This window comes from Aquila chrysaetos, chromosome 9 (genome assembly GCF_900496995.4).
Source record: "Aquila chrysaetos chrysaetos chromosome 9, bAquChr1.4, whole genome shotgun sequence".
In the NCBI taxonomy this organism is placed as follows: Eukaryota; Metazoa; Chordata; class Aves; order Accipitriformes; family Accipitridae; genus Aquila; species Aquila chrysaetos.
Window position 1 is genome coordinate 45,170,777 of NC_044012.1, and position 26,762 is coordinate 45,197,538.

Genomic DNA, 26,762 nt, shown 5'->3' on the forward strand with positions numbered 1-26,762 from the left:
ATCATTGAGAGATGTTTTAATGGGAAGAACCTGTAGAGCCTTGCTCCCTCCCTAGCGCTCCCCAAGAATGTTCTGTACCAGATGTGGTCATACAGCTGTTCATCTCTTCATTCGTATCACAGCTCAATCTACACGGATGCTACTTCTAAGAGGCATCCACACATGAGATTTCCGTAAGCTTTTCACTACAAGATCATGTTTTTGGTTGCTTACAAGTTTGACAAACTGAAATTACTTGAGCTGCCCACGTTAGGCACATTCATCAGGCTGGTTTAAAAAGATACTCTTAACAAAACCCCATGGGTAACATAGTCCACACATTTCAAATAATGAGACAGGGAAAACTATTTACTCATGAAAAAAATAAATTCTGCTAGTTAGTCACCTTGTTAAGAAGCCTGCACACCTCCTCATGTTGGTAGAGGCCACTAAAAGTGTCATGCAATCACAGCTTAGAAAGAAAGAAGCCCCCAGGCTTGGGTCCTTTTCAGCATCCCTGTGGAAGTCCATGGAACCTAGGCCAAACTGTAAACCTCTGACAAATGATCAGTTCATGCCATGTTCAGTAACTCTTCCAAGTCTGTCAGCTAAATTCTTTTAAGATGCCATCGCTCCTCTTCTACTAGTTTCTCGTGGACTCTTCTGCACATCATTCTCACAAAGACACAGAGTATTTTCTGTCTTAGGCCTGAGGTGCTGAAATAATGCTATACTGACATTTTACATTTTTTTCATGTCTGTTAATTCCGTTCTTTGCTTAGTTCATTAACCAAAGCTGGACTCAGGACAGGGGGAGCCTGACTGGTAGTGGAAGATCCTCATCATCCACCATTCCACTGACAATTTCCTGGTTCTCACTTCAGGATGTCTCCCTGCTCTCACGTATTCTTACCCTTTCCATTCCCCTGCAAACTCATTCACAAAGTCAATTCTGACAGCCAGCGTCTCGCTGACAATGGTACCTAGACTGAAATAATGAATTTAAATCCATGGTGTGACTTTCCCTGGAGACAAAGAAGCGAAAGGCTGACAATTGGCACTACGGAAAAGGTCTCTGAACTTTTATGCCAGTGCCTCCCATACACGTTTAGGTACTCGCATCTGAACAACTTGGTCGGCACGTCTTGTGAGGATTGACTGACTGCTCATTAAATGACTGTTCCAGAGAGAAGAAAGGCAGGATTTAGGTCTCCCAACATAGGAGAAAAAAGACACTTCCATGAAGAGAGGTCTCACTTCATGACTCCTTTGCATTTAGTCAGCAAATTGCTCTGCTACTTGACATGAATGATGGAGGGGCTGGACAGACTTGAGTATGAACACAAGAAACAGGTCTACCCCAGGTCACATAAGGCAGAACTCCTCACTAGGAAAAGCCAGCGGAAAAACACTTCCTTCTTCTAAATTCTTGACTTCATGGCTTGTATTCTTGTATCGTATTGAGTCGACCCTGAAATGCAACTCACGCCCAAGAAAAGTCAGAATGTTTTGATGAATAATGCAGCTCTTCTCTGTGAGTGAGACAGGCATGCTCCATTTAAAGAATACCTTATGCTGTTTTGAGGGGGTAGCGTATTTCACGGCAGGAAGTTTCCATTTTATACAGGGAGATAATCAGAGCGAATCACACAGCAGAGCCAGGGTGTGGCACAACAGGAAGGAATGAACCAAAAAGCTGTGAGCCAACACGATGATTTCACAGCCTGTTAATAGAAGGTACTTTGAAATTCCTTCTATAAATTCAGGGCATTGGAAAAGAGATCCGTGCCACTTTAAGTTACTGGAGCCTGTAACTGCACCCAAACTTCTTATGAGAAGTTATCTCGAAAGTGAATGCTCAGTAGAAAAACAGCACAGACCTAGAACTTCAGCAACTTCTGTCACAAGGCATACAGAGGACCTTATACCCAAAGACAGTGTTGGATGCTACTTTTTCCTTCCAGAAAAAGGAAGGACCAGTAAGTCCCTGAGCATTACTGGTGATGTTCTTGGATTTATTTTCCACTGCCTGCAGTGATTATTTCACTCTGACAGTGAAAACCTCATCTATACATTGCAAAGGTTTACGATTCTTCATGTGCATAAACACAGAATAAAGCCACTAACAGTTAACTCAGGAAACCTCATAGGAGTGTGGAAAAGACACTTTGCTACACTCATGGCACTTGTCTGGTGCAGAATATAGTACTTACTGCTATGATGACTCAGCCAAACTCACTGGCTTGGAAGTCTAGTTTCTTAAAAATTAGGGGAGACAAAGCATAAGTGTTAAATCAAGACCCACACAGGTGTTAGATGCAGTTATCTCAAGTTTCAGAATAAGGGCCACACCAATAAGCTGTTCAACGACCTCAGGCTATGGCCCAGACTCCAGTGGAAAGAGGCTTAGCAAAATACTATGCCAGACTAAGGACCCAGCAAACACTATATGCAGGACTGCTTAGGAACTCTCACTCCCCAACCTAGAAATGCAAAATTTGACCAGTGTGGAACAAAAACACTAGTTTTACAAAGGGATTTGGGGAGTATTTCAGAGTAAGAAACTCAGCCACAGGTTAAATAAGAGCAGTACAGTTTGCCTCAAGCTCCACATGTACAGGCTGGGCAAACCACCAATCCACAGGTGATTTATCAGGAAAGTTATGCGCACCAGAGCAAACTGCTGCTTTCTGCTGCAACAAGAGCCCCTTAAGGGTGAGAGGGCATTGCCTGTGACACTTAAGAAGCCTGACCTGTTCTGCCCATTCACCTAAGATGGCTGCAGAGACCCCAGTGCTGAACAGGAACTCAGGGAAATGGTGCTGGTAGCAGGTGGAAGAAAAAGGGAAGTTACCTGTCATAATCAGTATAACAGAGAAATCTAGAACTATTTAAACAAAGTTTGGAGAGAGAGTTTCCAAGGTAAAACAGTTGCCCCAAAAGAAGATAAACGTGAATTTGCAGTGGGAAGACTTCCATCTCAAAAGCACTGAGGAACTCAGCAGTTTGCAGCAGTGGCACATGGGCAAAAAGAGCGTATCATCTCTCCATCCGCTGACAGACAGGTTCCCACCAAAGAATAGCTCTGCTGTGGCGTGATCCAAATGCTGTTTTGCAAAAGGTAAATACACTTCATTACTCCTTGGGATAACGTCTGGCAGCTCAGAGGGCCAGTGAACAATGATATAATCCTTTCAAGACTTGGGCAAGAGAGACAAAAGAGCAGAAGTCAGAAGCATGTCTGAAGCCTACTTCAGAATGGCTATGGAAAGTGTAAGAACTAAGTTTTCATTTCACTTTTGTCAAAGAAAATGAAAAAGACATGGAATTCAACACCACCAAATGGTGGGATGAAAAAGAGTAATTTCCTGCCTGGGACTGGCCAAATAAAATGGAACTGCCATGTACTGGTCTTCTCCCAAGGGCCAGATGGAAAGGACTGGCACCCAGTCAGCCAGTCCTAGGAGCAGGTCAGATCCCATAGGAGCAGCAGGAAGGTGTCCAACTGCTCTGTTCCAGAGTGCTGCGGTACTCTGTTGATGCTGTCAACCTCTCCAATGTCAGAAGAGGAACACTGGTTCCTTCCCCAAAGGTAAGATGATGAGACAAAGTTCCTGTTAGGAAAAAAGGAGATACCCAGAGTACCAAAGAGGGCAAGGCTGATGAGATGCACAAGTTCAGGTTCATGTTGCTTAGGAACATGTATCTGGGTAGTTACTTTGCCCTTACACTGATGGGGTTTATATTGCTTTTGAACATCTGCTTCTGATACTGACTGCCATATGATGAGATAAAAGCTGAGCACAATAGATTATGCTACAATCTTTAAAAGACTCAGATAGATACATTATATTCTGTCATAAACCTAATGACACCTAAACACAGTTGCTGCCAGTAATTTTCCTAATTCTTTCATGCAGGTGTGATATTCTGCTGTGCATAGCTTTTCAGAGATAAGGCCTAAAGGAGTCACTGCATGCACGTACGCAGTGACTTTTTGATGACTACAGAGCAATCCCCATCAGCAGGAATGACATGACTTGCTGTCTTGAAGGAATCTTTAGACCTGAACAGGTTGAACTGAGGAAATGCCGTGCTGGGCATCTCACAGGTCAAAGCCGCAGACTTGTCAGCTCTGGCTTGCATACCACTGGGGACCCATTTCACATAAACACACAGATCAGAAGGTATTGCAAACAAAATGGGAGGCAAGCAACTGAAATATGAAGCTCAGATTTTAGCCAGTCACCAACCATGATTAATAGATCATTAAATTTAACTTTTCACCGCATAGCTCGGATACACCAGATCGGTTTCTGCACAGACTGAATTCCTTCAGATTTTGGATCTTTAGTTCAGATTCCTATTATCCGAGATACAGGAGACGCAGCCGTTGTGTTTTAAAGTCCATTTCAGAAGGAGAATTTGGTATGTTTTTCCACTGGGCAACTCAAGCATTCAGCAAAGTATTTCTGGCCTTCAGGATTCCTGGGTTCAGCCTGTGGTTTAGACAGGGACAAGGTGTGCACAGGATACAAGGAGGACAGCCTCACTTCTCTCAATCCCTTCGGATTTCAAGATGAATCAAAGACACTGGATTGAAGCGAGAATACTTATGATTTTATATACTCTCTCTCTTAATATATTTTAATAAGTATGGTGCATTCAGCCGCTTCTCATTAATGACTTCCCAGCGCCTTCACCGACTGCACACGCCGCCAGCTGCAGGAACCAGACAGCCCAACGTTGAAGTCCATGCACTCTCTCGCAGGCCAGAGGCCGACAGGCTCCAGATGGATTTCAGCGGCGGGGTCTCTCCATCCAGCCGCGTCCTTCTGACGGAGCCGCGGCCCCTTCGCAGGGCGCCCAGAGCCGCTGCGGCCGCGACCGTGACTCCGGGGGACGGGGAGGCTTCTCCCCCCCCCGCCCCGGCGCCCGAGATTGACGATCAGCTGGACCCGCCGAGCCCCGCTCCCCGCAGCCGCCTCCCCCGTCCGAGACGCACCGGGCCGGGACAAGCCCCGGTGCCCCCCCCCCCCCGCGCGGCGGTCGAGCCCCACCGTTCCGGCAGGGTTTCCTCAGGACGCGCGGGCTGGACGCTGCTCCCGCTACCGGGCGGCCTCCCCGGCGCGGCCCGGCCCGGCCCGGCCCGGCCCTCCCCTCCCGCCCGCCCGCCCGCCCTCGGGGAGGCCGCGGCGGCTGCTCCCGCTGCCGCGGCGCTGAGGCGCTCGGCTCCCGGCGGGGCGGAAGCCCGGGGAAGGGCGGGGGGGGTAGGGGTCTCGCGGGCGGCCGCGGGGCCTCCGCACCCTGCGGGGCGGTTGGCGTGGCGCCCGCGCGCGCCGCACTCACCCGCTCCCACCCGCCTCTCGCCGGCCGAGCGCACCCGTCACGCGGCCGCGGAGAAGCCGCGGCGACCCGCAGCACGGCTCTCCCGTCACGTGGCAGGGCCCACCCAATAGGCGGTGAGCGATTCGGCCCCGCCCTCCCCCGGGCGGGGGCGACCGCGGCTGCGGGGCGCGATCGCGATCGCGGCGGAGACAAAACGGGGCCGGTGGGCGGGCGGCAGGAGCAGCCGGCGGCCGCGGCCCGGCGGGGGCCCCGCGCCGGCCTCCCGGCGGGGGGCATCGACCGGCGGCGGGGCGTGGTAGGCGGGGAGGCCTCGAGGCGCGCGGGGGCCGCCGGCGCACGCGGAGCGCGGCCCGGGCCCGGTCGCGGTCGCTGCCGCCGCCGCCATGGCCTTGGCCAATTACAGCAGCCTGAACCGGGCCCAGCTCACCTTCGAGTACCTGCACACCAACTCGTGAGTACCGGGCCGCGGCCACCGGGCGGGGCTGCGGCAGGGCGGGGCTGCGGCCCGCGTCCCCCGGGGACGCCCCCCGCGTGCCCGCGGCAGCGCCCGCCCCCGGGGCGGCGGGCGAGTATGGCCGCAGCGGCCCGCGCCATGGCCCTCCCGTCACGTGCCACTGCCCGCCCAATGGGCGGTGAGCGGTTCGGCCCCGCCCCCTCGGGCGGGGACGGCTGCGGCTGCGGGGTGCGATCGCAATCGCGGCCGAGAACAAAGCGGGGCCGGTGGGCGGGCAGCAGGAGCAGCCGGCGGCCGCGGCCCGGCGGGGGCCCCGCGCCGGCCTCCCGCCGGGGGTGGTGGGCAGGGAGGCCTCGAGGTGCGCAGGGCCGCCGGCACACGCGGAGCGGGGCCTGGGCCCGGTCGCCGCCGCCATGGCCTTGGCCAATTACAGCAGCCTGAACCGGGCCCAGCTCGCCTTCGAGTATCTGCACACCAACTCGTGAGTACCGGGCCGCAACGGGCCGTGGCCACCGGGCGGGGCTGCGGCAGGGTGGTGCCGCGGCCCACGCCTCCCAGGGTGACCCCGCTGCGTGCCCATGGCAGTGGCCGTGCCGCCCTCCTGCGCTGCGGCGCCTGGGGTGGTGGGTGAGTATGGGTATGCCGGCCTGGCGGGGCACGTCCTGGGCGCCTCGTCGGCTGCTCCTGGCTCCGGTGGCCAGGCTGGCTAGGGCCAGGCTGTGGCTGTACGCTGGGCAGGCCTGCGGTGTGTAGAGGATACCAGCGTGCGGAGACGACAGGCCTCCGGGGGGGGGGGGGGTGTCATGAGAGGAGGAGGGTGTAGCCCTTAGGTCAGCAGTAGCTTTACGGCTGCCCCTCTCTGTTCTGGAGAAGCACGTCCGCTGGCTGTAGCAGCTGTCATCTGTCCTGGGTTTGGCTGGGTTAGGGTTAATTTTCACAAGGACTGGAAGGCGGCACAGCCAGGAGAGCTGACCCCAACTAGACAAGGGGATATTCGATGCCATATGATGTCATGCTCAGTACATAAACTGGGGGAGCTGGCCAGCAGGGGCATGGATTGCAGCTCAGGAATGGGCTGGGCATCAGGTTCCAGGTGGTGAGCAATTGCATCGTGCATCACTCATTTTGTATATTTTTTTATTAGTGTTGTTGTTATTATTATTTCTGCTCTCCTTGTGTTGTCCTGTTAAATGATCCTTATCTCAACCCACAAGTTTTTACCTTTTTCCTTTTGATTCTCCTCCTCATCCCTCCAGGGAAAGGGGGAGGAGCAAGTGAGCAGCCATGTGGTGTTTAGTTGTCAGCTGGGCCTAAACCACAACACATCCCTCCATGGCATCTGGTTTCATTTGCGCCCAAATATTTTGTGCAGGTATATTTCAAGCAGGAATACGAGATTCTTATTCCGATCAGCTTTTTGAAGCTGCTGTGGTTTTTGCATTCACTGATGAATCCCCCAAAATAAAATCTCCTGAGAAGAGGCAGAGTTCTTGTTTAAAATGGGTTATTTCTGAGTGCATGTCTAGAAGATGGGAAGTGCCACCAGGAAACAGTGCTTAGCAGGGTCAAACACCCATCTGAGACCTGCGTATTGCACATAAACCTTGTACTACTGGGTACAGAAGGGTTTAAAGAAAGAGCTTGTTCTGGCCGAACTGCCCTGGAAGAACGCTGTGAACCACACTTAGCATTTCTTCATTTCGATCAGCTGGTCACCGGCATAAGATTGTCTTCTAACATTTCGTGGAAGGGTTGACTGTTACAGTTACCACCAGTAGAAGAAGAAACAAAGTGCTGGCTTATCTTTTCGCTTTCCCTTTTCAACGTGTGAAGGCAAGCTTAGAGTGAAGGACTGAAGTGGTCTGCACCAGTCTAAAGACTTCTGATGCACGGAAATACATGCAACTTGATTTCAAAGTAGATCTGACTGGTTTTGTTGGTAGCACAGGATACATCTGCAAGAGCAACTAAGGCGAATCTCACATATGCCAAGAGCGTTATGATCCATTTCTTTTCAGAATTGGGAAAGTAATGGGTTTTGCACAGAAGAAACCTAGTAACAGCCTGGTGTCACCCTTGGGTCCATGTCCTGTGGCGTCCCTCTCCGGCTTGGCTGGTAGCGGTTACATGTGGAGTGAACAGTCTAGTGCCTAAAGGTGATGGACAATACTGAGTCACGTTCCTGGTGCTGCCACCGATTTGTGAAATTCTCATGTCCAGCTGCAGAAAACAAGCGTTTTTATGGATTAGAAGACCGTATGGCAGAGCTCTGTCAGCAGCTTGTGTTTGCCTGCAGAACACCCGAACTCTAGCCGTCTGCATAAGAAGATAATGTCTGTGCTGCGGAAAAGGCTGATGTGTTGTTGCTGCCCTGAAGTGTTAAATATTAAAGCTACATCGTGTTGCTACCATACTTTCTGTTCTGCTTATGCTGCTGGTCTACTTCCAGTGTGCTACATGTCTGCAATGCATAACAAAATTGTTAAGAGGAGCTGGAAGCTAATGCATATGAATAAGCTAAAGCCAGGGCTTTTCGTCCATCATGAGTGAAGAGCCTTTTGAGATTATGGGGATCAGTGCGTAAGCCAAATGCTTCCCTAAGAATGGGAATGGAAACAATGGAAGTCATTTTTTAAAGCAAAAAAAAAAACCCCAAACCAACCCATTACAAATAAACAACTCACTTGCTCCCCCAAGAGAAAAATGAGGGGACCCCACCCCCCAAGAAACCCACAACCAAAACCAAACAAAAAAACCAACCAAATCAACCCAAAAGCAGCATAGGTCTTTTGGTAATGGAGACTCTTGTCTTTTGGACTATTCTCTCTTGCTGAGGAAAACCATACCATCTCAGCCAAATTTCCTTTCAGTGCTAAAGATGTTCTTGTAGTCATGGAGATAGAAGTTCTTTAAATCATAGTTAAAAATCAGCCATCTAGCTGTTGAGGTGCAGAAGAAAGCCATGACTTTTTTTTTTTTTTCCTTTTTTAAGGCTTTCTTTACGAAAAGTTTTAGTATGTCTAACACAGAGTACTTGCAGCAGATCTTTTCAATAGCTTCTTAATGCTTCTATGTTTGATGGCAAATTTCACAGCATGTACCTGAATCACTTCAGTTGCCATATTTTTTTTAATAAAAATACCACTGTGCTTTTCCAAGCTTTCCAAGTGCTTTTCCTGATGAATAGTTGAGTGGGGGACAGACTTTTTGGTAGCGCCTGTAGCGATAGGACAAGGGGTAATGGTTTTAGACTAAAAGAGGGTAGGTTCAGACTAGAGAGGAGACAGACATTTTTTACAATGAGGGTGGCGAAACACTGGCACAGGCTGCCCAGAGAGGTGGTGGATGCCCCATCCCTAGAAATGTTCAAGGTCAGGTTGGACGGGGCTCTGAGCAACCTGATCTAGTTGAAGATGTCCCTGCTCATTGCAGGGGGAGTTGGACTAGATGACCTTTAAAAGTCCTAACCCAAACTATTCCATGATTCCATGTGAAAGTTGAATGAAAATCACTGTGCATAAGCATGTGAAAGTTACCTGTGCATTGTTCTTACGACTTCCCAGAGCCACCCACTTGCCTTCGCATTGGTTTTCATTAAAAATTAAATGCTGCTACTTTAAAATACTTCCAAAGCCATTCATTGACATGATCACAAAACCACACATGAGCCCAACCAACTTGTTTTTGCATATTTTGAATATTTGTAATGCAAAATTGAAGGAGTTTCTTAAAAGTTGAACAGCTGAAATTGTCTTCTAACAGTAGGTAGGATTTAGCTTGTGATTGAACTTGAGGTTTTTTTCTGTTACTAGAATTGTCCTGTTGAATACAGCAGGAGTGGAGAAAGGTCAGTCAAATAGAAAGACTTCAAAATGACCAAATGGTGGACTTGAAGAATACTAGTAATAACAGACCAATAACATCTCCCCACCTCTCAAGCTCTCACATTTCTTCTTGTCCATGTTTTCTGTTCTGACCTGAAACAGAGTGCAGTACTGAGAGGATAGCTCTTGTTCCCGTTGCAGATGCCAAACTTAAAATATTTTCCCACGTGTCGCCTTCTTCAGAACAAAAATGAAGTCTCATGTCTTTCATTAGTAATTAGGTACTTGTCTGACTATGCAGGATCAAGAGTCCAACTGGGTTGAAACAGGGGTGATCCTCTAAGAACTGCTCACAAAATAAGCTTTTCTTCCCTTGGGATGTTACTCCAAATGGTTGTTTGTAGAGGTGTTTGAAATTGGTCATGTTCTACAGAGTCGTCTGACTTGACGTTTTGTAACCCAAATTTCAATAAATTGTCAGCATTGGACTTCCATGTTCTGTTCCTTGTCAAGCCTGCACTCCTGCATGGAGCTGTGTTGAATGAAAGTTGGAAGTTGTAGGAAGGTCCAAGCCAGTCTGCTTCTGCCAAGATGAGTTGTCGCTGAGACTACAGATTTTGATAATACTTCCCCCACTTCCATGTGTCATTTCATCAGTTGTGTGACCCGTAATAGTTGCATTTCAAGTGCTCTGACTGATGGAGGTTACTATTGCTTCTGATGATGCTCATCTAGCTCACACTTAAGTGTTTCCAGGTTATGTGCAAGCTCTGGTAGACTCCATTTTGCCAACACCTTGTCTCATGTTTTTTTAAATTTATGTTGCAAGTAAAATAATCCCAAACTTTTTTTGGGACATGGGGGGAAATTGTCACCAGTTGATAATGGTGGATGTTAAGTATTTCAGGCACTTTTGACCGTAAGGCAAGACAATGGTTTTTGTTAAAGCTGAGTTGATTGTATCAGGGCCAAAGCACTTCATCTGACTTTAGATATTGACAAAATAAGTGTAAGTGTTGAGATTAATATACTGAATAGAAGATACTTGTAGTGTATATAATTTTTTTGTTAGAGATAAATAGCTGGAGTGGATTTCACTTGCTTGTAGCAAGGTTTCACTTTGCCTGTGTCAGCACAAGAGGTTCCAGTTTTGGTAGACACTCAAGTTGAGTATGGTATCAGGCTATGTGGAAATCATGTTTTCTCTTGCCTCTCTTCTTATCATCAACAGCTATGTTTTCAGCTGTTTTGTTCCAATATCTTTCTTTGGAAATCCCTGTTTATATCTGATTTGCATCTTTTCCTTTGTTTGAAGCATTCTTTAAATTGTAGAGTAAAAGCTGCTAATGAAGCGTAGTTACTGGTGCTAAAGCATCCATTTGCTTGTGGGTTTTTCCTGACATGGGTTACTTCCTAAATAAACTTCTGGGATGTTGATTTGTGGAGCCTCGAGGGAGCACATGGAATCTGTGCACAGGAAATTCTGCTCAAAGGAAAGAATGCCAGGTTTGAGCTTCTGTGGAAGCTTTCTGATTGGGAGGATAGTGTTCAAAACACCATTCCCTTCTGTCTCTTGTCTCTGCATGGGCAAGTGGGAACTTGCAGAGATGGAAATCTCCATTCTCGTGGTTCTAGTGATAACTTCGAAGGCTGATGTGTTTTACCTCTCATTGGAGCTGTGTTGATGGGTTAGGTGTCGTGACATTGAAGATGGATATGAAAGTTCATTTTGTGATTATTAACGTTATGGACAGCTATATATTTTATGTGTGGGAAGTACCTACGTATCTGTTCTTCGAAAGCTGAAAATAGGAATAAGTATCACTTTCTGTTTGGTCACCTGTTGGCCCTTCTGTGTAGTAGCAAAAGCAGGTTGTATGTGAAGAGGTTTCAGGCAAACTGAAACATGTTGATAAAAACAGTTTCTGAGGACTCAGTTTCTTCATCAAGCATCCTAGAGGAGCAACAAATTCCAGCAACTGTTTCTCCAGGTCTTGTAGCTACTGTTAATATTGGGGTCAATGTGTCTCATCTACATTTGAAATAATTGTTAAATTCGGAAGATAGGTCACCAAATTGAGTGTTCAATGGAGATATTACATTAATGTTGGCAGACAATGTATTGTAATGATTTTATTAGCTCTTCAAGGTTTTCTCACAATGGATCTTTCAAGGCTGAGGCACATAACTAATGGCTTTAAAATGTGTGCAGCTTAAAAAAGGTGGCAGTTAAGAGGCTGGAATCTAAACATGGATTTTGAGATTGTGCTGAAGTGGCACCTGGCTAGATGATTTTAGTGTTGAGTTTGGAAGGCGGTATGGTACAGTGGTGGCAGAAGACTGTCTTTCTCTGGATTAGGAGCAGTTGCAGCTATTGGAAGTCTTCCAGGATCTGGAAGCTTCTTCCTGTCAGAAATAACTTCTGCAAAGTGATATGTGCATGGGGGAGACAGACCTTATGCATAATCCTCATCTGTCCGTGTTTTACGTAGAGGCAGTGTTTAGTTGCCATGAAGAGACTTGTCACTGTGGTGAATAATTAAGGATTTATATGAATTGTTGACTGGTTCATAGGCCGGTTCATTAGGTCAATAATTTTCTCTGTTGTGTGTGTTTACCAAGTGATGTTTTTTAGACAATAGTGAGCAGCAGTTTGTTGAATCAGACTCTTCACAGGTCAGCCCATCTGCTGCGTGTCTGCCTCTGGTAGACAGGAACATAACGCTCATTTCTAGTCTGCTCTCAGTGGCAGATGTTAGTATCGTAGACATACGATTGGTTTCTTTTAAAATGTAGTTGAGATTCTTGTTTAATTAAAGGTCTTTCTTTTTGTCAGTGTAACCCTGCTGATTCTGTGTTTTGTTGCAGAACTACCCATGAGTTCTTGTTTGGTGCCCTTGCTGAACTTGTAGATAATGCCAGGTATGTACCTGAGACTGCCTAATTCCCAAGGTGAATTTGGTTGAGATTTAATTAGCCTGTCTATTTGTTGATCTTAAGCAATTTTCACTTCTAGTAGACATTACGAAAAATACAAAATAGAAGACTTTGCTGTAGTTTAGTATGAATGTTTCCCTTGGTCCTCTCATACTGCCACATCTACCCCCTTTAAAAAAAAAAAAGAAAAAAGTATTATTCTTGAAAAGGTATGTTTGAATGAATCAGAACAACTCAGATCGGAAGGGAAGTTTTTAGAAGACACAAGACAGATTTAAGGAAAGAATAAGTCTGCCTTTTTTTTAAAAGAAATTGGTAAAATAATAATTACTGGAGCTGGGACTCTCCTAACCCTTGACTCCTAGTATCAAGCATGGTGATAGGATGAAAATGAAATCAGAAGTGGGATGCTGAAAAATAGAGCAAGAGCAGTTAGAGCAATTGTAACACTTGAAAGGAGAATTGGTGTTTGGAAATTGCAGGTTTTAGGCCACATTTCTCATGTTTGCACTCGGGAATCCAGGCTAGAGCTGCATCCCAAGCCTTGCATACTTATCTCTCGAGCTTCACAAAATATTCTGATGTGGCATTATGGAAATATTTTGAGATCATTTTCTATCAAGCAAGAATTGTCACACTATGCGGTTCGTAATGTAAGGAGCTGAAACTGGAAGATTTCTTGTGTAGGAAGAATTCTGTGTAGGGAATCAGCCACATGTGTGTGCACACTGTTGCTGTTTTCACTTTTGCTACAACATAGTTAAATGTAGCATCTTTGAGATTAATGGGTGGTTTTCTCTTCAACCTCTTGGTTCCTCCTCTGGCAAAAGAGAGGTTGGCCTTCTGGGAAGGAGGTGGCTGTACTTGGCTGGAGATACAAAGACAAGACAAAGTGACTTTGGCATTTGGGAAGTGGGATTTTATTACAGCACTACAGCTGCACTCTTCTGATAAGCAAATCAAGGGTATATGATGGTCTACATAAAAAAAAAAATTAAAAATTGGTTTTGAGAAGAGGGCAGTAGTGCTGTATATGCTGCTTTTTCAAATACAAAGGAGGATGGAGAGTATATGAAGGGCTTTACTTAAATGATCTTGTAATGATACAGTTTCCTATGACAACTTTGAATGTATTTGGATGGAGTTTTATGTGAAGTTACTTAACTTTTCATAGGCAGCTTGACAGAAAAAATGTAGTTATTGTTTGTTTCATACAGGAGGGAGCTCAGAAGTGTGTGCTTATTTGACTGCCCCCCCGCCCCGCCAATATGACTTTTGTTAAAAAGCCAGTGATACTCACTGTAACTAGGTTTAGTTGTGTGGCAGCAATGACTTGTGCTGGAGTTTGGGTTCAAGTAGGCAAAAAGTAGAACAATGTGGCTCTTAATCTGTCAGTGCTGACTGCGGGGCCTTTGTGGACTTTGATCTGTGCAGCCAGTTAATTTTGGAAATTATTGCATGTGCCTAGACTTTAGCTTCATTTCTATTTGACATTTGAATACTGATTGTCTTTTTATTGCTTTGTAGAGATGCAGATGCCACAAGAATAGACATTTATACTGGTAAGTCACTCCTGCTGCTTCCTTGCATGTCAGCAGTTAAATCAGTAGTTAACTTGGATTTAGGCTTCAAATGTGTATTGTACCTGGTAGAATAAGAGTGAGGGTGTTCATGCCCAATACCGTGTTCAGTTTTGGGCCCCTCACTACAAGAAAGACATTGAGGTGCTGGAGTGTGTCCAAAGAAGAGCAACGAAGCTGGTGAAGTGTCTGGAGAGCAAGTCTTATGAAGAGCGGCTGAGGGAACTGGGGTTGTTTGGAGGAAAGGAGGCTGAGGGGAGACCTTATTGCTCTCTACAACTACCTGAAAGTAGTGGGTGACACCCCCCTTAAAGTGGGTGTCGGTCCCTTTTGCCAAGTAACAAGTGATATGATGAGAGGAAATGGCCTCAAGTTGTGCCAGGTGAGGTTTAGATTGGATATTAGGAAAAATTTCTTCACCGAAAGGGTTATCAAGCACTGGAACAGACTGCCCAGGGAAGTGGTTGAGTCACCATCCCTGGAGGTATTTAAAAGACATGTGGTGCTAGAGACATGGTTTAGTGGTGGACTTGGCAGTGTTAGGTTTATGGTTGGACTTGATGATCTTCAGGGTCTTTTGCAACATAAATAATTCTGTGATTCTACTGTTTGTCCTGTGCCCCAGTGGCTGTTGTCTTTCAGAAAGTAGTACCTTTACAAGTAAGTTGGGCAAGCACTTAGATCAGCCTTCAGGTGAGGTCAGGTAAAGTGAGTAGCTGTTTGTACTGGATGCTTAAGAAACCTGCTTTTACGATATACTCTTGTAGCATGTGTTTACATACAGTTTAAAGTGCAGGAGAAGTTGTTAGTCATTCTGTAGCAAATATCTGGTGTTCTTTCTTACAGCTTAGCCATGTTGGGGGGGTGAAAATCCTGTTTGTTGTGTTGCTTCTGTCGTGAACACTGATTCCATTTTACAGAAATTTTAACTTTTGCTTGTGGGAGTAGTGAATAACTCTTCTCTTGTAGAACGACGGGAAGACCTACGAGGTGGATTCATGCTGTGTTTTTTGGATGATGGAACGGGAATGGATTCAAGTAAGTGACAGGAAGTTACACTTGCATTTTCAAGCTGAGGTTTCATGTTATGGCTAAGCTGAATTAACAACTTGGTTCTGTTGAAAGGGGCATGTTCTATGCCTGGATACATGTTCCTGCCTCTGTACCAGCTCTTTTGCACTGTATCATATATCAAACTATTCACCTCTTCTGTTGCAGAAAACTAATCTGGCCAAAAGAAAATTGTTTTGCTGCATTATGGAGTTGAGTCAGCCTGGCCTGTGGTTTTCCAGCACACCAAAGTTGGCCTTGGGGCTAGAGGGAGAATAGTGTAGCCAGAAAAGGGAACAAGCACAAGCTTTGATGGGCGTAAGCCTTTTCCCTATTAGAGGCTGCCAAGCGCTTAGTGTATCTCAGCTCTCATAAGAAAGTGTGCCATGGCAGAAATTGAAAGTTTAGCTTTGAAAGCATTTTGCCATTGTTTCATCATTGGCATTGTGATTGAGATCAATACTTGACAGTATAAAATCTTAGGAGTATGAGAAGAATGTAACAAATGTAATTCTGCCTCATCGTAACAATCAATGTAAATCTGTGTTGTATCTAGCAGGAGAAAAGCCTTCTTGCTTTGCTTTAGTGTCAGTGAACAGCGCTGTCAACCCACACCACCTTCTTAATTGTCTTGACAATGGGTAAATCCTCCTGTGAGGAGCTCTCTACTGGGCAGAAGAGTTGGGCTAAATAGGAAGGTCTTGGAGAAGGCAGGGGAGATGGGTGAATATGCATCGACTAACATTTTTGTTCTGATCCTTCAGTACTGTAAGATCCTCTTATGATATTGTCGTGGCTTAACCTCAGCCGGCAACTAAGCAGTGCATAACTGCTTGCTCACTCCTCCTCCAGTAGGATGGGGGAGAGAATTGGGAGGATAAAAGCAAGAAAACTTGTGGGTTGAGATAAAGACGGTTTAATAGGGAAAGTAAAAGCTGCACACGCAAGCAAAACAAACCAAGGAATTCATTCACTACTTCCCATCGGCAGGCAGGTGTTCAGCCATCTCCAGGGCTCCATCACACATAACGGTTACTTGGGAAGACAGATACCATCACTCCAAATGTCCCCCCCTCCTCCTTCTTCCTCCCCCAGCTTTTATTGCTGAGCATGGCATCTTACGGTCTGGAATATCCCTTGGGTCAGTTTGGGTCAGCTGTCCCAGCTGTGTCCCCTCCCAACTTCTTGTGCACCCCCAGCCGACTCGCTGGTGGGTCGGTGTGAGGAGCAGAAAAGGCCTTGATGCTGTGTAAGCACTGCTCAGCAGTAACTAAAACATCCCTGTATTACCAACATTGTTTTCATCACAAATCCAAAACATAACCCCATCCAAGCTATTACGAAGAACTTTAACTCTATCCCAGCTAAACCCAGGACATTCTCCATGCCTTATTCCATACCATTTACATCATGCTCAGGTCACACATTATCCAATACATCCTCATTAACCACTCCCCTCCATTCCCATCCTTTGATACATACACAGATATCGTTCTCTTAGTCTATGGACCACCTCTGTGAAATGTCTGTAAAATGTCCATAAACGTCCACAAAACGTCCATTGAGTTAATTTAGTCCATGACTTTGGGATCCATCTGTTACGGTGATCACTCAGGACAGGAGAGGTGGTGTGTTGCATAGAGTTATTGGGCACCAAAGCCCTGGTCAGGTCACTGCTGCACTTGTACTGCTTCTTGTGCAGCTCATCCTCCATTGGTTCAGGTGGTTCCTGCTATAGTAATTCCTATAACATGTAACTCAAATCATGGGTTACAACGATTTAAAGGTATTTCCATTACAGTCTTCGCACCTGCTCCCTTTGGACCAGGTCATAGGGTTTAACATTGTAATGAACAGCTCCCCTTGCCCCTGCTCCGGCTTGGACTTATCTGCGGACCGCAGTCCCTTAGGGGTATACTTGCTCCAAGTGGAGCCTTATCAATGAGCCACAGTCTTCAGGGGTATACCTGCTGCAGCATCGACTTATGCACAGCCACAGTTGCTTTGAGGTGCACCTGCTCCAGCACGGTCTTATCCATGGTCCACAATGCCTTCAGAGATACATCTCTTCCAGCGTGGCCTCACCCACAGCCACAGCCCTGTCAGGAGTGTACCTGCTCCAACACAGCCTTACTCATGGCCACAGTCCCTTCAGGGGTGTACCTGCTCTGTCGTGGTGTCATGGTTTAATCCCAGCTAGCAACTAAGCACCACACAGCCACTCACTCACTTCCCCCCACAACCCAGTGGGATGAGGGAGAGGATTGGGAAAAAAAAAAAAAGTAAAACTCATGGGTTGAGATAAGAACAGTTTAATAGAACAGAAAGGAATAAAATAATAATGATAATAACAATAACAAAATGACAATAATAATAATAAAAGGATTGGAATATACAAAAGAAGTGATGCACAATGCAGTTGCTCACCTCTTGCCGACTGATGCCCAGTTAGTTCCTGAGCAGTGATCCCTCCCAGGCCAACTCCCCCCAGTTTATATACTGGGCATGACGTCGCATGGTATGGAATATTCCTTTGGCCAGTTGGGGTCAGCTGCCCTGGCTATGTCCACTCCCAACTTCTTGTGGCCCTCCAGCCTTCTTGTTGGCTGGGCATGAGAAGCTGAAAAATCCTTGACTTAAGTCTAAACACTGCTTAGCAACAACTGAAAACATCAGTGTGTTATCAACATTCTTCTCATACTAAATCCAAGACATAACACTATACCAGCTGCTAGAAAGAAAATTACCTCTATCCTAGCTGAAACCAGGACATGTGGGCTTATCCATGGCCACACACTTTGAGGTGTTCCACCATGACCTCACTCACAGCCACTGATGCTTCAAGGTGTACCTGCTGCAGCATGGACTTATCCACAGTCACAGATGCTTCAAGGTGTACCTTCTCCAGCGTGGACTTATCCTTGGGCCACAATCCCTTCAGAGGTATACCTGCTGTGGAATAGACATAACCATGGCCACAGACACTTCAAGATATACCTGCTCTGGCGTGGACTTGTCCATGGCCGCAGACACTTTGGGGTGTCCTGCTCCCATGTGGACTCATCCACAGGTCACAGTCCCTTCAACTCAAGTTCGCAGTGGATTTCCAACCTGTTCAGTATAGGAGCACAGAAACAGCAGTGATACCCTGGCCATCTGCCAGCCCAGGCACATCGCCATTGCTATTATCAAAATGTTCCCAGGTGCAGCAGAGCCAGATGATAAGCAGTACTGCAAGCAGCGAAAGCAAAAGGCAGCCACTAACAAGCACTAGACTCTAATACACAGTAAGGTAAGCACAGGAGCCTGCCAATTAATAGCTAAACAGCAGTAACAGCTATAAATTCTGTCTAGCAGATTCCAATCAAAACTGTCATAATCCTGATTATTATTGTTGTTATTATTTATTCTCTCCTTGTGTTGTCGTATTACACTGTCCTTATCTCAACCCGTGAGTTTTTAACTTTTTCTTCTGATTCTCCTCCCCATTCCACCAGGGTCGGGGAGGAATGAACGAACAGCCATGTGGTGGCTGGTTGCTGGCTGGGCTTAAACCACGACAGTCCTTTTTGTGCCCAACATGGGGCCCAAAGCATTGAGATAATGATAGATATGACCAGACCGTGTTAAAACAAATTTTTAATATGCATTTCTTATATTAGTTAAATAGTCACTGGTCACAATGTTGGTTTATTTGTTCACTATGTATTCCCTGCGGTGATGTTTATCACCTCTGGGTGAGGGATCAGGACTATCATTTTGCTGTACTGGGTAATGTCAACTTATGATATGATTGCATCACTGGTCATGAGGTTAAGCTGGTATTTGTGTGTGGCATTGTTGTCATGCCCATACCTTGGGTGCCTTCTCTCAGAATTTATTAGTAATCACACCCAGTCTATGGGGAAGATGGGGGGGATACTTTTTCCCGCTCACTCACCTCCCCTTTCTCCTCCAGGTTAATTAAAACAGCTTTTGAGAAGTTTGAATATCCTTGGGATGTTCAAGCCAGCATGCTCTTACTGCTGTGTCTCCTGAATGTGTTTCAGGTCTTGTTTAGGGCTACAAAAAAGGTTTTTAAGAATACCACCAAGGGATCTGCCCCAAGGCTGGATAGTCATGGGTGGCATGGCATGTGGGAGAATATGGGAAGTTCTAGAGAGCTTCTCACCTCCAATGGTTTGGAAATTCACTCCCGAAGAACTACAGGACCCTGATGAAGCAATAGAATATTTGAAAGGAAAATGCGGTGCCTATTCCAAAGAGGCACAACTTACTGCGCTGTGCTGGGCCCTGGCCAGTATCTACCAAACACTGCTTGATATTATGCAGCACCCTGAGGCGGAAGGGAGGCCAAACAGACCAACAGGCACTGCAACTATTCCAACCCTCATGACAAGCACTGCAGCTACCCCAACTCCGGCGCCAGGCACTGCAGCTGAACCAGAGAACCAACCTGTGCCGGTGTCAGTCGCCCCTATGCAGAAGAAGAAATACACGGAGAAATCAGTTTGCTTAGCGAGGGATGAAGGTGAACCAGGGTCATCACGAGAACAGGAGGAAGAGGCAGAACCTGAGATAATCACCCAATCCCCATCCCTGAGTGAGCTGCGAGCCATGCGAAAGGATTTCAGCCGCCATCCAGGTGAGCACATTGTCACCTGGCTGCTCCGATGCTGGGATAATGGGCCAGTAGCTTGGAATTAGAGGGTAGGGAAGGCAAGCAGCTGGGATGCCTGTCTAGGGAAGGGGCCATTGACAAGGCGATTGGGAAGAAGACACAAGTCCTCAGCCTCTGGAGGCAACTTGTGTCAGGCGTGACGGAAAGGTGCCCCTTCAAGGAAGATGTTACATGTTACCTAGGCAAGTGGACCACTATGGAGAGAGGTATCCAGTACCTGAGGGAATTAGCCGTGCTGGAGGTGATTTATAATGATCCAGATAACAAGCAGTTACCCACAGATCCAGATGAAGTCCAATGTGGCGGAAGTTTCTACAACATGCACCACCATTGTATGCCAACTCATTGGCAGTGATGTCCTGGAAAGAAGGTGAGAGGGAAACAGTGTCTGAAGTGGCTAGCCAACTCCAGCAATAGGAAGGAAGTCTCTCTTTCTCCTGACGGGCCTGTGTCTAAGCTGTGGACAAACTGCCAGACATGCTAGCCAAGAAGCTGTCCCGAGAATTCCAGCAATTCGAGGATAAGTTCTGCCCCCTACCTGTGTGGGCCCATATCTCAGCTATTAGGAGTAAGCGTTCCTCTGCTCAAGAGAGAGGAGATAGAAGGTACACACCATGGTGTACCCTGTGGTTTTACCTGCGTGACCATGGAAAGGACATGAGGAAGTGGGATGGAAAACCTACCTTGACCCTAGATGCACAGGTATGTGAGTTGTGAGGAAAAGCAATCAGAAAAGAGGATTCCTCCTGGAAAAATGCCACTCCAGTTTCCAGCAGGCAGTTCCCCAGGCAGAGTAGAAGGGTTGATCTCACTTCTGATCCTCTTGAAGGGACTTCTGATTCACGTTTACAAAAAGTGAGTAATGAATACTATGGCCAGGATTAGAGGGGCCCTGCCTCCAGCCAGGGGGAGGAAAGGGACAACCGAGTTTATTGGACTGTGTGGATTCTACAGCCTGGCATGTCAGACCCACAGGAGTATAAGGCTCTAGTGGACACCGGTGCACGAGGTACCCTAGTGCCATCAAGCTATAAAGGGGCAGAACCCATCTGTATTTCTGGAGTGACAGGGATCCCAACAGCTAACTGTATTGGAAGCTGAAGTGAGTCTAACTGGGAATGAATGGCAGAAACACCCCCTTGTGACTGGCTCAGAGGCCCCGTGCATCCTTGGCATAGACTACCTCAGGAGAGGGTATTTCAAGGACCCAAAAGGGTACTGGTGGGCCTTTGGTATAGCTGCCTTGGAGACGGAGGAAATTAAACAGCTCTCCACCTTGCCCAGTCTCTCTGAGGACCCTTCAGTTGTGGGGTTGCTGAGGGTTGAAAAACAAGTGCCAGTTGCTACCACAACAGTGCACCAGCAGCAATATTGCACCAACCGAGACTCTCTGATTCCCATCCATAAGCTGATTTTTCGGCTGGAGGGCCAAGGAGTGATCAGCAAAACTTGCTCACCCTTTAAGTCCCATATGGCCAGTGTGGAAATCTAATGGAGAGTGGAGACTAACAGTTGACTATCGTGACCTGAATGAAGTCACACTGCTGCTGAGTGCTGCCGTGCTGGACATGCTAGAACTGCCATACGAACTGGAGTCGAAGGCAGCCAAGTGGTATGCCACAATTGACATCGCTAATGCATTTTTCTCAATCTCTCTGGCAGCAGAGTGCTGGCCACAGTTTGCTTTTACTTGGAGGGGTGTCTGGTACACCTGGAATCAACTGCCCCAGGGGTGGAAACACAGCCCCAGCATTTGCCATGGACTGATCCAGGCTGCACTGGAACAGGGTGAAGCTCCAGAACACCTCCAGTACATTGATGACATCTTTGAATGGGGCAACACAGCAGAATAAGTTTTTGAGAAAGGGAAGAAAATAGTTTAAGTCCTTCTGAAGGCCGGTTTTGCCATAAAGTGAAGTAAGGTCAAGGGACCTTCACAGGAGATCCAGTTTTTAGGATTATTCCTAAAAGGGCAAGATGGGCGTTGTCAGATCCCAATGGATGTGATCAGCAAAATAGCAGCTATGTCTCCACTGACCAGCAAAAAAGAAACACAAGCTTTCTTGGGCGTTGTGGTTTTTTGGAGAATGCATATTCCAAATTACAGTCTGATTGTAAGCCCTCTCTATCAAGTGACCCAGAAGAAGAACAATTTTAAATGGGGCCCTGAGCAACAACAAGCCTTTGAACAAATTAAATGGGAGATTGTTCATGCAGTAGCCCTTGGACCAGTCTGGGCAGGACAAGATGTTAAAAATGTGCTCTATACTGCAGCCAGAGAGAATGGCCCTACCTGGAGCCTCTGGCAGAAAGCACTGAAGGAGACCCGAGGCTGACTCTCCGGGGTTTTGGAGTCGGGGATATCAAGGATCCGAGGCTCGCTATACTCCAACTGAAAAAGAGATATTGGCAGCACATGGAGGAGTTTGAGTTGCCTTGGAAGTGGTTGGTACTGAAGCACAGCTCCTCTTAGCACCCCAACTGCCTGTGCTGGGCTGGGTGTTCAAAGGGAGGGTCTCCTCTACACATCATGCAACGGATGGCATGTGGAGTAAGTGGGTCGCACTGATTGCACAATGAGCTCACATGGGAAACCCCAGTTGCCCAGGAATTTTGGAAGTGATCATGGACTGGCCAGAAGGCAAAGATTTCGGAATATCGCCAGAGGAGGTGATGCGTGCTGAAGGGGCCCCACTGTGTAATAAACTGCCAGAAAATGAGAGGCAATATGCCCGGTTCACCGATGGGTCCTGTCACATTGTGGGAAAACATCGGAGGTGAAAGGCTGCCGTATGGAGTCCTATATGACAAGTTGCAGAAACTGCTGAAGGAGAAGGTGAATCGAGGCAGTTTGCAGAAGTGAAAGCCATCCAGCTAGCATTAGGCACTGCTGATAGAGAAAAGTGGCCAGCTATCTATCTCTGTACTGAGTCATGGATGGTGGCAAATGCCCCATGGGGTGGTTGCAGCAATGGAAGCAGAGCAACTGGCAACACAGAGGCAAACCTATCTGGGCTGCTGCACTGTGGCAAGATACTACTGCCCGGCTAGAGAAGCCAGTTGTAAAAGTACATCACGTAGATGGGTGCTCACGTACCCAAGGGTCGGGCCACTGAAGAACATCAAAACATCCAGCAGCTGGATCAGGCTGTTAAGATTGAAGTGGCTGAGGTGGATCTGGACTGGTAACATAAGGGTGAATTATTTATGGCTTGGTGGGCCCATGACACCTAAGGCCATAAGGGAAGAGATGCAACATATAGATGGGCTTGTGATCTAGGGGTGGACTTGACCATGGACACTATTGCACGGGATATCCATGAATGTGAAACGTGCTGCAAGCAAGCAAGCCTAGCGGTTAAAGCCCCTGTGGTATGGAGGATGATGGCTGAAATACAAGTATGGGGAGGCCTGGCAGATCAACTATATCACACTTCCACAAACCTACCAAGGCAAGCGCCATGTGCTTACAGTGGTGGAAGCAACCACCAGATGGCTGGAAACATATCCCGTGCTCCATGACACTGCCCGGAACACTATGCTGGGCCTTGAAAAACAAGTCTTACGGCGACATGGCTCCCTAGAAAGAATTGAGTCGGACAACGGGACTCATTTCCGAAACAACCTCATAAACAGCTGGGCCAAAGAGCATGGCATTGGGTGGTGTCGTGGTTTAACCCCAGCCAGCAACTAAGCACCACGCAGCCGCTCACTCACTCCCCCCCCCACCCAGTGGGATGGGGGAGAAAATCGGGAAAAGAAGCAAATCCACGGGTTGAGATAAGAACAGTTTAATAGAACAGAAAAGAAGAAACGAATAATGATAATGATAACACTAATAAAATGACAACAGCAATAATGAAAGGATTGGAATGTACAAATGATGCACAGTGTAATTGCTCACCACCCGCCGACCGGCACCCAGCTAATCCCTGAGCGGCGATTCCCCGCCCCCACTTCCCAGTTCCTATACTGGATGGGACGTCACATGGTATGGAATACCCTGTTGGCCAGTTTGGGTCAGGTGCCCTGGCTGTGTCCTGTGCCAACTTCTTGTGCCCCTCCAGCTTTCTCGCTGGCTGGGCATGAGAAGCTGAAAAAATCCTTGACATTAGTCTAAACACTACTAGCAGCAACTGAAAACATCGGTGTTATCAACATTCTTCCCATACTGAACTCAAAACATAGCACCGTACCAGCTACTAGGAAGACAGTTAACTCTATTCCAGCTGAAACTAGGACAGGTGGGTATATCACATCCCCTGTCAAGCACCAGCCTCGGGGAAAATTGAACGATACAATGGACTGTTAAAAACTACAGTGAGAGCACTGGGGGGTGGGACCTTCAAACATCGGGATACACATTTAGCAAAAACAACGTGGTTAGTTAACACTGGAGGATCTACCAATCAAGCTGGCCCTGCCCAATCACATCTTCCATATACTGTAGAAGGGGATAAAGTCCCTGTAGTGGGCATGAAGAATATGTTACGGAAGACAGTCTGAGTTAGTCCTGCCTCGGGCAGAGACAAACCCATCTGCAGGATTGCTTTTGCTCAAGGACCTGGATGCACTTGGTGGGTGGTGTGGCAGGATGGGGAAGTTCGATGCATACCTCAGAAGATTTGATTTTGGGTGAGGACAGCCAGTGAATTGGACTGTATGATGTTAATTCCTAAATAACCCTGCCACCATATGTCATCACTGCTATAGTTGCCATATGCCGTATCAATGGTATTACAGTAAGAATCACCCCAATCACTGAAGGGTGGACTTTGATGAAACTGAGTGAAGTGCACCAGTGATGGAACTTGAACTGGTTTTAGCAACTGGTGCCCAGCAACTTCCTCAAGATTGACATCTTCAACCCACAGACCATGGGCATGGGCCACGCCAAATACACCAGCCATGAGCTCCGGATGCAGCGTGCAACAATCCAACACCATACACCATCTCTCCTGCCCTGAAAGACTGGTACGACAGATGGAGCCCCAAAGTCATGGATTAAATGAACTCAATAGACATGTTAGAGGGATGGCCCATAGACTAAAGGAATGATATCTGTATATATATATCTCAAAGACAGTAAAAGTGGTGGTAAATAATTGGAAAGTGTAGGATCTGGGCGTGATGTAGATGGTATAGAATAAGGGGTGGATAATGTCCTGGGTTTGGCTGGGATAGAGTTATTTTCACAAGAAACTGGGAGGGGCACTCCCAGGAGAGCTGACCTGACCTAGCCAAGGATATATTCCATGCCATATGACATCATGCTCTGTATATAACTGGAGAGCTGGCTGGGGGTGGGGTGGAGGGATTGCGGCTCGGGAATGGGCTGGGCATCGGATTCTGGGTGGTGAGCAGTTGCGTTGTGCATCACTTGCTTCATATACTCTTTTATTAGTATTATTGTTGTTATTATTTCTTCTTTCCTTGTGTTGTCCTATTAGACTGTCCTTATCTCAACCCATGAGTTTTTACCTTTTTCCTTCTGATTTTCCTCCCCATCCCACCGGGGGGCAGGGGGGAGAAGTGAGCGAGCGGCTGCATGGTGCTTAGTTGCCAGCTGGGCCTAAACCACAACAGAAGACAAACACCATCACTCCAAATGTCCCCCTGTCCCTCTTCTTCCCCCACAGCTTTTATTGCTGAGCATGACATCATATGGTCTGGAATAGCCATTGGGGTCAGCTGTCCCAGCTGTGTCCCCTCCCAACTTCTTGTGCACCCCCAGCTGACTTGCTGGTGGGTCGATGTGAGGAGCGGAAAAGGCCTTGACACTGTGTAAGCACTGCTCAGCAGTAGCTGAAACATCCCTGTATTACCAACATTGTTTTCATCACAAATCCAAAACATAGTCCCATCCATGCTACTACAAAGAAATACAACTCAACATAAATATAACAACCAAAACCAGTACAGATATGAAGCATGTTTTTCTGTATATTAACGCTTATGAAAATACATTAACATCTTTGATATGCAGATTTGTGACCTTTATGAAGGAATTTAGTTTGAACTCTAGATACCCTCTCTGTATTCTCTGGAATACAATTAAGGATGTTAAACAGGTCTTCTGAGAGTACTTTTCTGTCACCAATGGACTGAAGGAAGCAATTAAGCCGCATTCATAAAACAAGTTCAGAGACTTAACTGTGGCCTTCTCACAAGCCTCTGGATCAGGGAGAAGAAATAGAACATTTTCTGCGTGTCTTGAAAAGTACATGTTTGTCTCTGGATTGAGACTAGAAGGTGACGAATGTCTGTTCTGATGCCGCAGAGTCTAATAGCAGCTTTTACACTGTTGTTGCTCCTGTATTGCTGATTTTGTGACAAAATGGGATTTACATATTGGCTAAGTATTAAGTTGCTTCTTTTGACTGATCTTTCTGTAAAATCTTGAAGGATTCTATCCTGACTTCGGTAGTCTGAGAGACTCTGTAAAGGAGATTGGCAGATACTGTGGGTTGTAGTGGTATTTCACAGCAAATACGATATAATTTTTGTCCTTTGACTGTCTTGATGCTTGCATCGAAGTGTGGTTCATTCTATGTGTGAAAAAAAAAAAATTAATTTTTTTATTTTAAATAGGCTGTGAAGTTATCTTTGCTCCTTTCCAGGACATTGCATTTCAGAATGTAAAATTGGTATGTGACTTTGTTTAGTGCTTTCAAAAAAGCCCTTAATTTTCAGTAGTCTGAGGCATATTGTTTTGATGCAGAGTCTAGCTCGGTGATCACATCTTCATGGCTTCAATGCTAGATAGTCATAGTAAGCTTGATCCGCATTTGAAAGTCACTTGATCAAGGGCAGCCAGGTAAAACTCCATTTGCTGCACTGTCTGCCTGTCAACATGGACAAAAGTGTCTGGGGAGAGTCTGTTATTCTGACTCCCGACATGGGCCTCT

General features: G+C 46.7%; 1 protein-coding gene across 6 annotated transcripts in view; it reads left to right on the plus strand.

The window, feature by feature from the left end:
• Nucleotides 1–5,609: 5,609 nt before the first annotated feature.
• The window catches only part of MORC2 (MORC family CW-type zinc finger 2), a 62,803-nt gene continuing 41,650 nt past the window's right edge, over nt 5,610–26,762 (plus strand). For 2 of the 6 annotated variants that reach the window (XM_030024029.2, XM_030024028.2), the window contains exon 1: nt 17,962–18,465. Coding sequence is in view for 4 of the 6 variants with exons in the window: in XM_030024026.2 (XP_029879886.1) it covers nt 5,712–5,779; nt 12,475–12,528; nt 14,071–14,105; nt 15,093–15,161 (226 nt within the window). In the remaining 2 variants the exon portion in view is untranslated. Of the gene's footprint in view, nt 5,780–5,973; nt 6,264–12,474; nt 12,529–14,070; nt 14,106–15,092; nt 15,162–17,961; nt 18,466–22,100; nt 23,515–24,098; nt 24,804–24,967; nt 24,994–26,762 lie in introns of those variants that run through there. The other 4 variants (XM_041125781.1, XM_030024026.2, XM_030024030.2 and 1 more) reach the window with 4 other exon arrangements.